General features: G+C 46.2%; 1 protein-coding gene across 1 annotated transcript; it reads right to left on the bottom strand.

Annotated features, from left to right (window-relative positions):
- Positions 1-1,352: 1,352 nt before the first annotated feature.
- Positions 1,353-13,533, bottom strand: KNSTRN (kinetochore localized astrin (SPAG5) binding protein). Its single transcript, XM_003900768.4, has 9 exons — positions 13,209-13,533; positions 12,933-13,027; positions 10,070-10,202; positions 9,349-9,396; positions 6,868-6,973; positions 6,547-6,640; positions 4,635-4,696; positions 3,845-3,919; positions 1,353-2,121 (listed from the first exon to the last, which is right to left on the bottom strand). Exons 1-9 carry the CDS (start codon positions 13,415-13,417, stop codon positions 1,993-1,995), a joined length of 951 nt encoding a protein of 316 aa, XP_003900817.1. The 5' UTR covers positions 13,418-13,533; the 3' UTR covers positions 1,353-1,992.
- Positions 13,534-13,834: the final 301 nt, after the last annotated feature.

Below are 13,834 nucleotides of genomic sequence, written 5' to 3' on the forward strand. Positions count from 1 at the left end.
CAGTTTTTAGTGGATAGGCTCAAAATATTTGAAACATAACCAACTTTGTGAACTCTGTATGAGAAAGCAAACAATTGTGGCCCTTTAAGCCCGGGTTGGAGTGTTACTGGCTTCACTGGGTGTCTCTGGGCAGCCTTAAAGATGCTGAAGGGTGGGGGTGGGAGGGTTTGGTGAAGAAATTAGGAGGTGCAGAAAGAACAGGAGATGGCCAAAGTCAGCCTAGTTTGGTTAAGAAAAAAATTTGGCCATGTCTTTGGTAAACCAGTGGGGAAGCATGTCATGGACTTCAGGCCATGGACTCAAGGATCTATGGGACCAGGCCTAGGATTGGCTGTACAAAGTAAACAGCAGGCAGATAATCATGCTTAAGAGTGCAGCGAGGGCTGGGTGCAGTGGCTCGCACCTGTAATCCCAGCATTTTGGGAGGCTGAGGCGGGTGGGTTACTAGAGGTCAGGAGTTTGAGGCCAGAGTGGCCAACGGGGCAAAACCCCACCCGACTCTATTTAAAATACAAAAATGGCAGGGTATGGTGGCTTACGCCCGGCCTCAGCACTTTGGGAGTCTGAGGCAGGTGGATCACGTGAGGTTAGGAGTTGGCCAACATGGGGAAACCCCGCCTCTATTAAAAATACAAAAATTAGCTGGGCATGGTAAGGGGATGGGGCGCCTGTAATCCCAGCAACTCAGGAGGCTGAGGCAGGCGAATCGCTTGAACCCAGGCAGTGGAGGTTGTGGTAAGCAGAGATCACACTACTGTACTGGGCAATAGAGTAAGCGAGACTGTCTCAAAAAAAAAAAAAAAAAAAAAAAAAGGCCGGTTGCGGTGGCTCACACCTGTAACCCCAGCACTTTGGGAGGTCAAGGTGGGCGGATCATGAGGTCAGGAGACGACACCATCCTGGCTAACATGGTGAAACCCTGTCTCTTAAAAATTAGCCAGGCGTGGTGGCACATCCCTGTAGTCACAGCTACTCGGGAGGCTGAGGCAGGAGAATTGCTTGACCTGGGAGGAGGAGGTTGCAGTGAGCCGAGATCACATCACTGCACTCCAGCCTAGGTGACAGAGTGAGGCTCTGTCTCAAAAAAAAAAAAAAAAAAGTGCAGGGAGAACACAGGCAGCAAGTGGCCACAGACCTGGTGAAACCACTGCTAGAAATGGGCAGCACCCTAAGGAGACGAGCCAATGCTCTTGGGAGACAGAGGGACTAGCCACAGGGCTCTTAAAGAGTAGCAGAAAAATATTCTAGATTAAGTCAGAATATCTTGGACTTGTTAACTAAATTAGTTCAATAATGATCAACTAACATATCTAGGTTAAAAGGTTATTTTCATTCCTCAGTGTTACAGTCAGAATATTTACAGAAGTATTTATTTTAAAAGTAGACTTAAAAAAAAAAGTAATTTAAAGCTCCAAGGTGTATTGTTTCATGTAGGTGTTACTGCTACCTATATTTTCACCCCATTTATTAAGCCCAGAACACTCCAAGCAACTTCAGGTTCATAAATTAATAAGGAGGTACAGAAGCCCAACCAGGATGGGACAGAACGTGTTCCGGGTTGGAAGGGGACAGCATGGCTCCTCAATGGTCTTGTACGGAACACTTGTGCTCTACTGTAATGAAGATTTTCTTCCTGAAAATCTGAATGTGACCTTTTAGATCCTCTGGTTGTTGGTTTAATCTCCGGATTATAATGGTGTGCTGGAATCAGGTGGTTGACTAGAAGGTCAATCCAAGCTCCTAGGCCTCCCTCTCTTGTAGGCCTCAATTATCCACCTGTGAGGCTCAGGAGGGCTGACCAACCTGAAAGTTGGGAAAACTTGCTTAAATGAGGAATTCCATTTCAGCATAAACTGTCCTTAATTCTACTGTAGAAATTGCTTTCATTCTGGAGATGGTGAGTCCCAGAAGATCATGGCCAAGATGATATCCTAAGTGGCTTCCTCTGAGAGTTTATGCCCAAGAGGGAGCCATCTGGCCACTTGCTTCTTCTTACATTTCTAATAGCTGCTCCATTTCCTTAAGGGCTGTTGTTAAATCATTTACTTGGTTGTTACATAAGGTTTGCTGTTCTAGGAATCGGACTCTTTCTTCTTTCATCTCCAGCTTTACCTTTAAGGCCTGCATGGAAAGACATTCCAAAGGAAAACAACACATACACAAAACTCTTGACTAACAGGAAACACAATACCCACATTATGCTCCTGTTCCACTAAGGAAGACCGCTGGAGTATCAACAGAGACTGTATCTTCTATTTTAGATTTTGTTTCTATGTGCTGGTTTTAGGAATTGTCCCCCTAGTAGTAGAGAGGGACTAGACTCCTGTAGCTCTAGGTTTGGGGCAATATCCCATGATTCATCCAAGCAATCTGAAGCAGTCCAGACCAAAGAATCTGTGTTTACTACAGGTCTCCTCCTCAAGTTATCAAGTTTCCATAGAAAGGATTACACACAGTTCCCAATTCCCAACTCTGAGCAACCTACTGTGTTACACATTGCCTCATGCCTTGGCAATGTGAACATTTCTAAGAGGCCTCGCTAACAGAAAGAAAAAAAAAATTGGTGGAAAAAACTGCTAAAAAATCCAAATGAAGACTTGGAATATAGTTAATAGTAATGTACTGATGTTGGTCTCTTTTTTAAAAAAAATTTTTTCCTGCCGGGCGCAGTGGCTCACACCTGTAATCCCAGCACTTTGGGAGGCCAAGGCGGGTGGATCACCTGAGGTCAGGAGTTCGAGACCAGCCTGGCCAACACGGTGAAACCCCGTCTCTACTAAAAATATAAAAATTAGCCGGGCGTGGTCGCAAACGCCTGTAATCCCAGCTACTCGGGAGGCTGAGGCAAGAGAATCTCTTGAACCCGGGAGGTGGAGGTTGCAGTGAGCCGATTATCATGCCACTGCACTCTAGCCTGGGGGTAAGAGCGAGGCTTTATCTCAAAAAAAAAAAAATTTCTATTTTTAGCGACATAGTCTCACTGTCACCCAGGCCGGAGTGCAATGGCATGATCACAGCTTATTGCAGCCTTGCCCTCCTGGGCCCAAGTGGTCTTCTCGCCTCAGCCTCCTGAGCAGCTGGGACTACAGGTATGCACCATCTCTCTCTCTCTCAAAAAAAGCATATACTGTGAGTACCTTTGCCAGGCACTGGGTTAGGTACTGGACATAATTCTCTTTTTTAACAACCCAGCAAGACAGGCATTATTGGTATGAACTTAGTTTATTCATACTTTTTTTTTTTTGAGACGGAGTCTTGCTGTGTTGCCCAGGCTGGAGTGCAATGGCACCGTCTCGACTCACTGCAATCTCTGCCTTCCACCACACCTGGCTATTTTCTAAATTTTATTTTGCAGAGATGGGATCTCACTATGTTTCCCAGGCTGGTCTCAAACTCCTGGCTTCAAGTAATCCTTCCACCTCAGCCTCCCAAAGTGCTGGGATTATAGGCATAAGCCACCATGCCTGGCTGATTTCTTAGTTTTGACAAATGTACCAGGATAATGTAAGATGTTACTGTTGGGGGTTGGGGGAGGGAGTGCATCAAGAAGAATAGCTAATAGATGCTGGGCTCAATACCTAGGTGATGGGATGATCTGTGCAGTAAACCACCATGGCACATGTTTACCTTGTAACAAACCTGCACGCCCTGTCCATGTACCCCTGAACTTAAAAGTTGGAAATTAAAAAAAAAAAAAAGTATCAGGGTAAATTTTCTGCATTATCTTTGTAACTTTCCTATAAATCTAAAATTATTTAGCAAGTTTATTAAAAATAAAAAGAAAAACAGGAAAGAAATCTACCTATCGTGGTAGGAAATGGTCAGGGTGATGTCTGCCTCTCACCTGTAACTCCTCCATCTGCTTTTTGGCTGTTTCATTAAAAAGCTTCAGCTCCTCTTGCAAAGTTTCTAACAGCAACTAAGAGGAAAGTACAATGTAGTAAACAAATCTTCATATAAAACCAGACCTGCATTAGATGATGGCTAACATCCCTTCCACACAGTTCTCAACAAAGGAGTCAGGAGAGAAATTTGAAACAGTATAGAACAGAGGAACCAGAAACAGGTTTACCTATCACGTGTTTTAAATTTTCTTTTTTCTTTTTTTTTTTTTCTTTTTTTTTGAGACGGAGTCTCGCTCTGTCGCCCAGGCTAGAGTGCAGTGGCCAGATCTCAGCTCACTGCAAGCTCTGCCTCCCGGGTTGACACCATTCTCCTGCCTCAGCCTCCCGAGTAGCTGGGACTACAGGTGCCCGCCACCTTGCCCAGCTAGTTTTTTGTGTTTTTTAGTAGAGACGGGGTTTCACTATGTTAGCCAGGACGGTCTCCATCTCCTGACCTCGTGATCCACCCGCCTCAGCCTCCCAAAGTGCTGGGATTACAGGCGTGAGCCACCGCGCCAGGCCCCACGTGTTTTAAATTTTCAATTCAGACTTACCTATATTTGTAAGCACAAAGCTACCTTTCAAGTAAAATATGCTATTTTGAGTGCATGTTCCATTTCTCTTTTCTACCATCGCAGATAATCAAAGGTTGTTCCTTGGGGTTTATGGAACATATAGCAGAGACCTTCTTAGATTTACAGAGCCCCACAGTCACTCAGCCCTTGTGCCCTTTCGCACCCATTCCCTCACCATAGAGTCCATGTGATCGGTAGTAGATTCTTGTCGTGATGCCAGGGTCTCACTGCCTAAAGCTGACGGATACAACAAAGTCAACTTCACTTAGGGAACTACACACTTTAAACAAAAAAAAAATAAAAACCCTCCATGAACAAGTACAGAAATATTCACGAGGTGAATTTCTCTTAAGTGTCTAATCCCGGACTTTCTCCCAAGTTTTCACCTTGGCAGGGTCACCCACATCTGCCCTGCAGAACTGCATTTTATCTCCTTTCAATCTAGGTTTGGATATGGCCAAAAATTTTGTATACTTTCTCCTTAGGTCAGTGGACAATTTGTCCAAAGGAAATGTATAGGTTGGATTTTTTTGGTTTTGTTCACAATTTAAGAGCCTTTCAGGCCTTAAAAATTATTACTTTTGGTAATATCACATGCATGTAATAAATTAAAATCATACAAAACATTTATGGTGTCAGGTGTGGTGGTGCATACCTGTAGTCCCAGCTACTCAGGAGGATTGCTTGAGCCCAGGAGGTGGAGGCGAGCCTGGGCAACATAGCGAGATCCCATCTCAAAAAAAAAAAAAATTTAAATTTAAAAACATGTATTTTACAGTGACTACAAAGAATATCCCAGGTCGGGCATGGTGACTCATGTCTGTAATCCCAGTACTCTGGGAGGCTGAGGCAGGCAGATCACTTGAGGTCAGGAGTTTGAGACCAGCCTGGCCAACATGGTGAAACCCTGTCTCTACTAAAAATACAAAAATTAGTTGTGTATAGTGGTACACGCCTGTAATCCCAGTTACTCATGAGGCTGAGGCAGGAGAATCACTTGAACTCAGGAGGAGGAGGTTTCAGTGAGCTGAGATCACACCACTGCACTCCAGCCTGGGCAACGGAGTGAGACTCCATATCAAAAAAAAAAAAAAGAATATCCTCACCTGTAACCTAAAGATTAACCAGTAACATTCAAAGTCAGTATTCCTTAATACAAAAAGGCCTGGGCCCATTTCCTGGGCATTCTCTAGCTCTTTGACTCAGTCTGAGGCCCTCTTACAGTCTTTGGACAATTCCTTCTACTGCTCTCTTTGCTACGGATTCTGCTCTCTGGGGGACAGGGTCAGAACAGTAGTCATTTTTTAGTCACTGTAATTCTGCTGATTAGCCAGGTTTAAGAATGCTTGAAGTAGTATTTTCTGTCTCTTCCCATTTGGGAAGTTACTAGTATGCTTGCGAGGAAGAACATGTTCAAACAAAATATTCCTTTCAAGCACACTAGTAACTTTCCCAAATGGGAAGAGACAGAAAATATTCTCCCTTGAAAGGAACAAAATATTTCTCATCTACTTGCAAGGTCATACCTGTTGGCATAAAGTGTTCAGGTAAGAAAGAGATAACTTTCTCTCTATATAATCCTCTGAAATTCTTTTTTTTTTTTTTTTTGAGACGGGGTCTTGCTCTGTCACCCAGGCTGGAGTGCAGTGGCCGGATCTCAGCTCACTGCAAGTTCCGCCTCCCGGGTTCACGCCATTCTCCTGCCTCAGCCTCCCGAGTAGCTGGGACTACAGGCGCCCGCCACTTCGCCCGGCTAGTTTTTTGTATTTTTTAGTAGAGACGGGGTTTCACCGGGTTAGCCAGGATGGTCTCGATCTCCTGACCTTGTGATCCACCCGTCTCGGCCTCCCAAAGTGCTGGGATTACAGGCTTGAGCCACCGCGCCCGGCAATCCTCTGAAATTCTATTGGCCAGGCAAAAATCAACATCACATGAAAACAAACAGAAGCCCTCCAAAATCTTTAGGGCTTTACTGAAGTAACCCCTGCACTTACTGGGCCAGCTGATGCCATGCTGCCAAGATCAACCCAGGAAGGGACACATGCACCAATCCCTTCAAAGGCAGCTAGCTGTGTGCTATCTCTTACCTGGATCGAGGCCCTTGCTCTCCAAAATTGCCAAACAGTTGTCCCGAAACTTCTCCAGCAGCTCTACCTTTTGGGTCAGGTCCTTCAGCTCTCCCTGTTGGAGCACCGCACAGACAGATCAGGAACTGTCCCAATCCCTAGGGGTGGTCGCCCTTTCTTGCCCTTGCTCTTGGACAGCCATAGCAAAAGCCTGTTTTTTTTTTTTTTCTGCCCTTGGGCATTTGTGCATTAACAAGCTTGCTCACCCAAGGGGCCATCCATCAGGATTCCATGTGCATTGCCCAGTGGTAGCTGGTAACAGAGCTCTGGTGGGTCTCTTACCTGAGTTTCAGTCAACTTCTGGTGCAACTGCTTGTTGACAGCTTCTAAGAGCTGGTTCTTGTCCTTGAGCTCGTCCTCTGATTTTTGCTTACTCAGTGGTTTGTAGCTGTAATAACAGTTGTACTTACATGAAAAGACAAAAGGGTTAAGAGCATGGCCTACACCAGGCACAGTAGCTCACGCCTGTAATCCCAGCACTTTGGGAGGCTGAGGTGGGCAGATCACCTGAGGTTGATAGTTCAAGACCAGCCTGACCAACATGGAGAAACCCTGTCTCTACTACAAATACAAAAATTAGCTGGGCGTGGTGGCGCATGCCTGTAATCCCAGTTATTTGGGAGGTTGAGGCAAGAGAATCGCTTGAACCTAGGAGGTGGAGGCTGTGGTGAGCTGAGATTGCACCATTGCACTCCAGCCTGGGCAACAAGAGCAAAACTCCATCTCAAAAAAAAAAAAAAAAAAAAGGGCCGGGCGCGGTGGCTCAAGCCTGTAATCCCAGCACTTTGGGAGGCCGAGACGGGCGGATCACGAGGTCAGGAGATCGAGACCATCCTGGCTGACACGGTGAAACCCCGTCTCTACTAAAAAAATACAAAAAACTAGCCGGGCGAGGTGGCGGGCGCCTGTAGTCCCAGCTACTCAGGAGGCTGAGGCAGGAGAATGGCGTGAACCCGGGAGGCGGAGCTTGCAGTGAGCTGAGATCCGGCCACTGCACTCCAGCCTGGGCGACAGGCCTACAGAGTTACACAAACACGTCCTGTTCCTATCCTGGCTATTTACATAGTGGTTATGACCTTCAGTGAGTTGCACAAGCTCCCTGAGGCCCTGTTTCCTCATTTTGGCAATTAGGACAATACCTACATCTCATAGTATTATTATTAATAATAAGAGAGAAAACCCATGTGCATTTCTTAGCCCAGTAGCTGGGCTAATATGTAATAAAATAATCTAATGTTTATCATCGAATAAACTCTAATATCACCAATATTAGAGTTTTTTCTTTTTTCTGAGATGGAGTCTCGCTCTGTTGTCCAGGCTGGAGTGCAGTGGTGCTATCTGGGCTCACTGCAAACTCCGCCTCCCGGGTTGACGCCATTCTCCTACCTCAGCCTCCCAAGTAGCTGGGACTACAGGCACCTGTCACCACACTCGGCTAATTTTTTGTATTTTTAGTAGAGACGGGGTTTCACTATATTAGCCAGGATGGTCTCGATCTCCTGACCTTGTGATACGCCCGCCTCAGCCTCCCAAACTGCTGGGGTTACAGGCGTCAGCCACTGCACCGGGCCTAGAGTTTTTTCTTAAAGTTCTCAGTCTTTTTTTTTTTTTTTTTTTTTTTTTTTTTTTTTTTGAGACGGAGTCTCCCTCTGTCGCCCAGGCTGGAGTGCAGTGGCCGGATCTCAGCTCACTGCAAGCTCCGCCTCCCGGGTCCATGCCATTGTCCTGCCTCAGCCTCCCGAGTAGCTGGGACTACAGGCGCCCGCCACCTCGCCCGGCTAGTTTTTTTTGTATTTTTTAGTAGAGACGGGGTTTCACCGTGTTAGCCAGGATGGTCTCGATCTCCTGACCTCATGATCCACCTGTCTCGGCCTCCCAAAGTGCTGGGATTACAGGCTTGGGCCACCGCGCCCGGCCTCAGTCTTTATTGCTAGTATTTTGTCTTCAAAACTTTTTCAATTTTTTAAGTCAGAGTCTCGCTCTGTCACCTAGGCTGGAGTGCAATGATGTGATCTTGGCTCACTGCAACCCCTGCCTCTGGGGATGAAGTGATTCTCCCGCCTCAGCCTCCTGAGTAGCTGGGATTATAGACATGTGCCACCACGCCCAGCTAATTTTTGTATTTTTAGTAGAGATGGGGTCTCATCATGTTTCCCAGGCTGGACTCGAACTCCTAACCTCAGGTTATCCACCAGCCTTGGCCTCCCAAAGTGTTGAGATTATAGGCATGAGCCACTGTGCCCTGCTATCTTCAAAACTCTTAGGATAAGCCCAAATAATAGATCTGGAACTAAAACCTATTTGTACAGACTTTTCAGCGTATTATTTCTATTTCTGATAGTGCAAAACTTCGAAGCTAGCCTCAAAGATGAGAGATGAACCTTCTCTCCCGGATTTCACCACCACCACCACCAGAATCTTCATCTCGAGATCACTAACTACAGGCAGCCCTTCCTCTCCTGAAGGCTTCACCCTCCTGTTGATGGGCCATAGCTAAGTGTGATTTCTGATCAACAGTGGTCCTGGCATGGAGTCCAAAAAGCTCTTGCTTGAGACTCAAGATAGTAGCACCACTGATTCTTGCACTGACAATGGTTCTTACACCTAGCTGTGCCTCACCCCTGAAAATTCCACGCAGGTTCCTGAGGTGGAACCCAGACCCTAACACAGTAAACAAGTCCCACGAGTGATTCTGATGCAGAAACAAGGATTGAGATCCACTACCCTAGAATAGTGGCCAAGTTGATTTACCCTGATGCTCACCCTTTTCTGACATTCCTTCTGGTGGTGGTATCAGTAGCTTTCATTTGCCTAGGAGGGCAGAAACAAAGAAATGAATCAGAGACTCATAGTACTGTTAAGTGTGCAGTGAACAGGCAGAACAAAGAACTTGAGTTTCTGAGGAAAGAACCAGGGATGACATACAAGGCAAATGGCACAAGCTTGAGAGCTCTGAGGGACTATGCATTATTGTTTCAGCAGAGACTATTAAAAAGGCTTATTAGTAGCAACGGGGCATGACCCCGACCACCCCAACATCCTGACAGAGCTGCTCCTCTCAAGATGGCGTGGCTATCTCATGTCAACATCACTGACCTGGGAACTGAATGCTGGCTGGGGACACACACACACACCATGCTAGGGCTGGACTGTGTTCAGACCAGCAACCTAGGGTAACAACTAGTCCCCACCCCACATGACTACCCCTCAGGGTTGGTGTATGACTACAGTGCTGCCATTTGTATCCTCAGAGCAAGCGATGAAAGAGGAAAGAACACCTCTCATAGCCCTGGCTGTGTCTCTTCAGAAAGATCAACCCAGAGGGTTCTGGCAAAGAGCTCAGGAATGCTGCACAGCTCTGGGCCACTGACTGAAGGCCAGTTGTTCAGGAGCCTTGTATTCCCCAAAATCCTGTTTTCTAATTCTTTGTATTGATCAATTTCTAGGAAGATGTTCTAACCGGATACTAATGATGCGTTCTCACCCATTCTCTCGTCTCAGTTTGGTGATTTTTGTAACATCATTCTCTGGACCTCCTGAATGAAGCTGTTTGGAAACATCGACTTCTTTGGACCTAACAGGTAACAGACTCTTAGAAGTGGCCCGAGTTTGTGTGTCTGCAAAGGAAAACGAGAGGTAAAACTTCTGGCATCATGAGCCGACAACTGCAACCCTATAACAAACAGAGCCCCATTCTAAGTTGTCATAAATCTTTATTTTAAAAAATATTATTAATTTTTTGAGACAGAGTCTCGCTCTGTGGCCCAGGCTGGAGTACAGTGGTGCGATCTTGGCTCACTGCAACCTCTGCCTCTTGGGTTCAAGAGATTCTCCTGCCTCAGCCTCCTGAGTAGCTGGACTACAGGCACCTAAAAGATGTTTTAAAATAAAATTTAAAAAATAGAGACAGGGTCTCACTATGTTGCCCAGCCTGGCCTCGAACTCCTGGGTTCAAGCAATCCTCCTGCTGTGGCCTCCCAGGCGTGAGCCACCACGCCTGGCCAAATCTTTATTTTCATTCTGGCAAATTTCAACATGTGATATTAATTCAAAAGAATAAAACTTCCAGGCTAATTGGCAATAAAAACCAAAATTCTTTAAATGGACAGTACAGTGTGTTTGAGGGTAGCCAAAAGTTTCGTTGAACTGAAAGGTGGAGGCTGTAAAAGTGAACATGGAGATGGACACCAGCAGAGAGCAGGGTGGAAGTAAAACATGGCTGAATCCTTGTACCATCTCGTTAAGCAACTCCAAGCACGCTGCACACTCTCCTAAGGCATGACTGAGCTGCTCTGAGTTTTTTTAAATTGTTACTTCGTTCTTTTTCCCAGAATATCTTCCTAACCACTCTAAGACATCTTTGTGTCCCCATCACCTAGAAGAATATTTGGCATATGAACAGGGGTTCAATAACTGCTTGTTGAATAAATCAAACACTTCACAGTTGCATAGGTTGTTTCACAGACCATCTCTAAACCACCTGTCTGGTCCCTTCCTCTTCCATGCTGACTGCCTCTACCACCAGCTCTTTCGTTTACCCTTCGTTAAGTTTAGAGTTTCCCTATTAGGCATTCTAATCTGATCTTCTTGCCAGATAACCAGAGAAATGGCCCTGCCATAACACTCTTCTTCCCCAAAGGTGAGAATTTTCCTTCATCCTTGTGCCAGCTCCCCAACCACACAGTCCATCATTCATGTTCTACAGCAAATTCAAGTAACTTATGTGGAGTTAAAAGCACCCCTACCCTCACACGCAGGCTTTTCTGGACTCATTCTCACTTTGTTGACTGTAAAATGGCCCCTTTAAGCTTGACCTAACTTAAGAGCCATTACAATCAAATCAAATTAAAGAAATGTGGTACAAATGAGGTATTAAAAGGGTTCTTTTTGAGGTGTCTGTCTGAAGTAAAAAGTAACCTTGGAGAAATATCATCTTCTCCTCTCTCAAGTATTAGCAAGTTATAAACAACAAATCTACTCCATGTAAAATGGAATTAACAGTCGATTGATCAAAATTAACACTCTTCATTGACTAGAATTGGTTCCAATAATTCGTATTTGCTAAAACCTAAGGATTGCAATGTAGGAAAAACTTGGTAGGATTTCACAAAGCTGTCTCCTAAAAATGGGAGACACTGGGAGGGGAACTGGATGGCTGGTGTCAAGGAAGGGAAGGAAACTTGTTTATCATTGTATATGGTTTTCCAACTTTTTTTTTACATGTGCATATATTACTTATCCAGCCAATGCTCAAAATCAAAACAAAAAACCTGGGAGGCAGCCTAAAAATTTGAAACTGTTCCAGTTACATATGATCATAAAGCTGGGACAGAGATGTAAACCCAAGAGATGAACACTTGCAGCTTGGCTGAGAGAGCTAGTCACTGCCCACTGACTGAGGGCACTGCATCTAAGGGAAAGACACAGCAAGCAGCTGAGACCTGGCTCCAGTTCTTCCAGCAACTCCTAGTCCCCGCTGGTGCCAGGATTACCATTCAGGTGTTCTGTGGCTACACAAGACAACAAACAACCCATTAAGCCTTTGGAGAAAAGCCTATTTACTTCAGAGCTCAATCCTGCCAAGGTTTATGTACCAGCTGAGTGGAATCATCTGGGAAGGGATCACAAATAGCTACTCCACAATCTCCCACAACAGTTTTCTGATGTCTGAAGCTTATTCTGTACTATAATCTCTAGATTAGGCAGTTTCCCGACTGCAAACCCCATGAGATGACTTTGAACCACAAGCAAAGCAACACAAAGCAGATGGCAAAGCAATTAAAAACTCTATTTTTAATCATGTCTGTCTCTTCGCCCAAGTTTCTCAAATACTTTGCCTAGGTCTAACCCCTCTCTCTCACTTCACTCAACAAACGTGTATTGAGAATGTGGTAATTCTCAATAATTATCTCGAGAAACACGGCGCAGATGTAAAGGTGAACAAAGAACCCTAAGCATTCCACTTCTCAAATGATTCTCCTCTTTCCTCCCTGAAAACAAACCCAATCCCTCAAGATGACCCAAGTCTGGAAATAAGACGGATAACCGGTTAGAAGGGGATTCCTAGCTTAATGGGAATAACACTGTACAATAACCAACAACTTAAATCTAACTGATGAATACAGTACATACGCGGGCAGAAAAATGCAGAGCAGGTCTAAAATCCTACCACATGGCCCTTCCCCTAACTCCCATCATAAACCTACACACCTTGGTTATAGGGCGCTCGCAGGTTTTCGGGGCCGGCGGGACACCCTCCCAGTGCCCACGCCACCCATTGGATCTCCACACTCCCGGGACCATCCCCGGCCGGGCCGCAGTGCCCCGGGCGCGGCGTGGGCACTCACCTGCGGGCTGGCCGCCGCTCAGCGCAGAGGCGGGCTGCAGGCTATACACTGTCTTAACCACACTGGTCATCGTAACGAGGCGGCACGGCTGAACTCTGGAAGGTACAGGATGAATGTTACCCAGCGCTGGACTACTGGGCCCGAGAGTGGTGGGCTTGGGGATAGCGCGACCCGACAGGCCTCGGCTCGGGGTTGGAAAAGAGAAAATCCTCCTTTCCCAGCTCTTTCCGTCCTTCCTCCCATCCAGCCCAGTCCCTCGCCCCGGGAGAGCCGAACCCAGGAGCCCGCCGGTCCTGCCCGCAGTCCTCGTCGCTCTCTTTCAAAAGATGCCCTGAAGCAACTGTCGCGCCGCCTGCCAAGTTGGCCGCCTCGGTTTCAAATGGAAACTTCCGGTAGCTGGGCGGAAGTGGGTGGGAATCGCACTCCGTAGAAAGCCATGTTGTACGGAACATTCTGTCCCCTGGCGGGGGTTCGGGAGCCGCCATGCTGTACGGAAGGTTCGCTCGGAGGCCAGAGGCAGACCTAGCGAAAGGTGTTGGAGCCCCCAGGTCTGGGCGGAGGAGGAGGGTGATGCAATTTGTAGGCTTGAATGGAGCTAATGAGCTACCAGCGTCATATTCCGGGATGGAGACGCAAACGTGGCCACATTAAGGGTCCATGTCACAATCCTCTTTATTTAGTTTGGGATTGTTAGGGATATTGCCAGGAGCACAGGTTATTTGGATGAAAACTACACATTACAGGAGGAGAGTGGCAGGTGAAGCTTGAAGAAAAGGACCTATGGGCTGAGATACCTGAGGCACCTACCTGAGGTCCTAATTTTAATAGTACTTACCCAGATTTTAAGTAGCGATTCAAAGCTACTCCTAATAAACAGGGTAGTTTGCATCATTAAATGCACT

Source organism: Papio anubis, chromosome 7, assembly GCF_008728515.1.
Source record: "Papio anubis isolate 15944 chromosome 7, Panubis1.0, whole genome shotgun sequence".
Classification (NCBI taxonomy): Eukaryota; Metazoa; Chordata; class Mammalia; order Primates; family Cercopithecidae; genus Papio; species Papio anubis.

Bases quoted from the DNA above. Each gene is read 5' to 3' on its own strand.
- KNSTRN (XM_003900768.4), bottom strand. From the start codon at position 13,417: ATGGCGGCTCCCGAACCCCCGCCAGGGGACAGAATGTTCCGTACAACA. The intron at 10,203-12,932 runs GTGAGTGCCCAC...TTTCCTTTGCAG, and splicing joins GAGCGGCGGCCAGCCCGCAG to ACACACAAACTCGGGCCACT. The intron at 9,397-10,069 runs GTGAGAACGCAT...CTGCCCTCCTAG, and splicing joins AAACTGAGACGAGAGAATGG to GCAAATGAAAGCTACTGATA.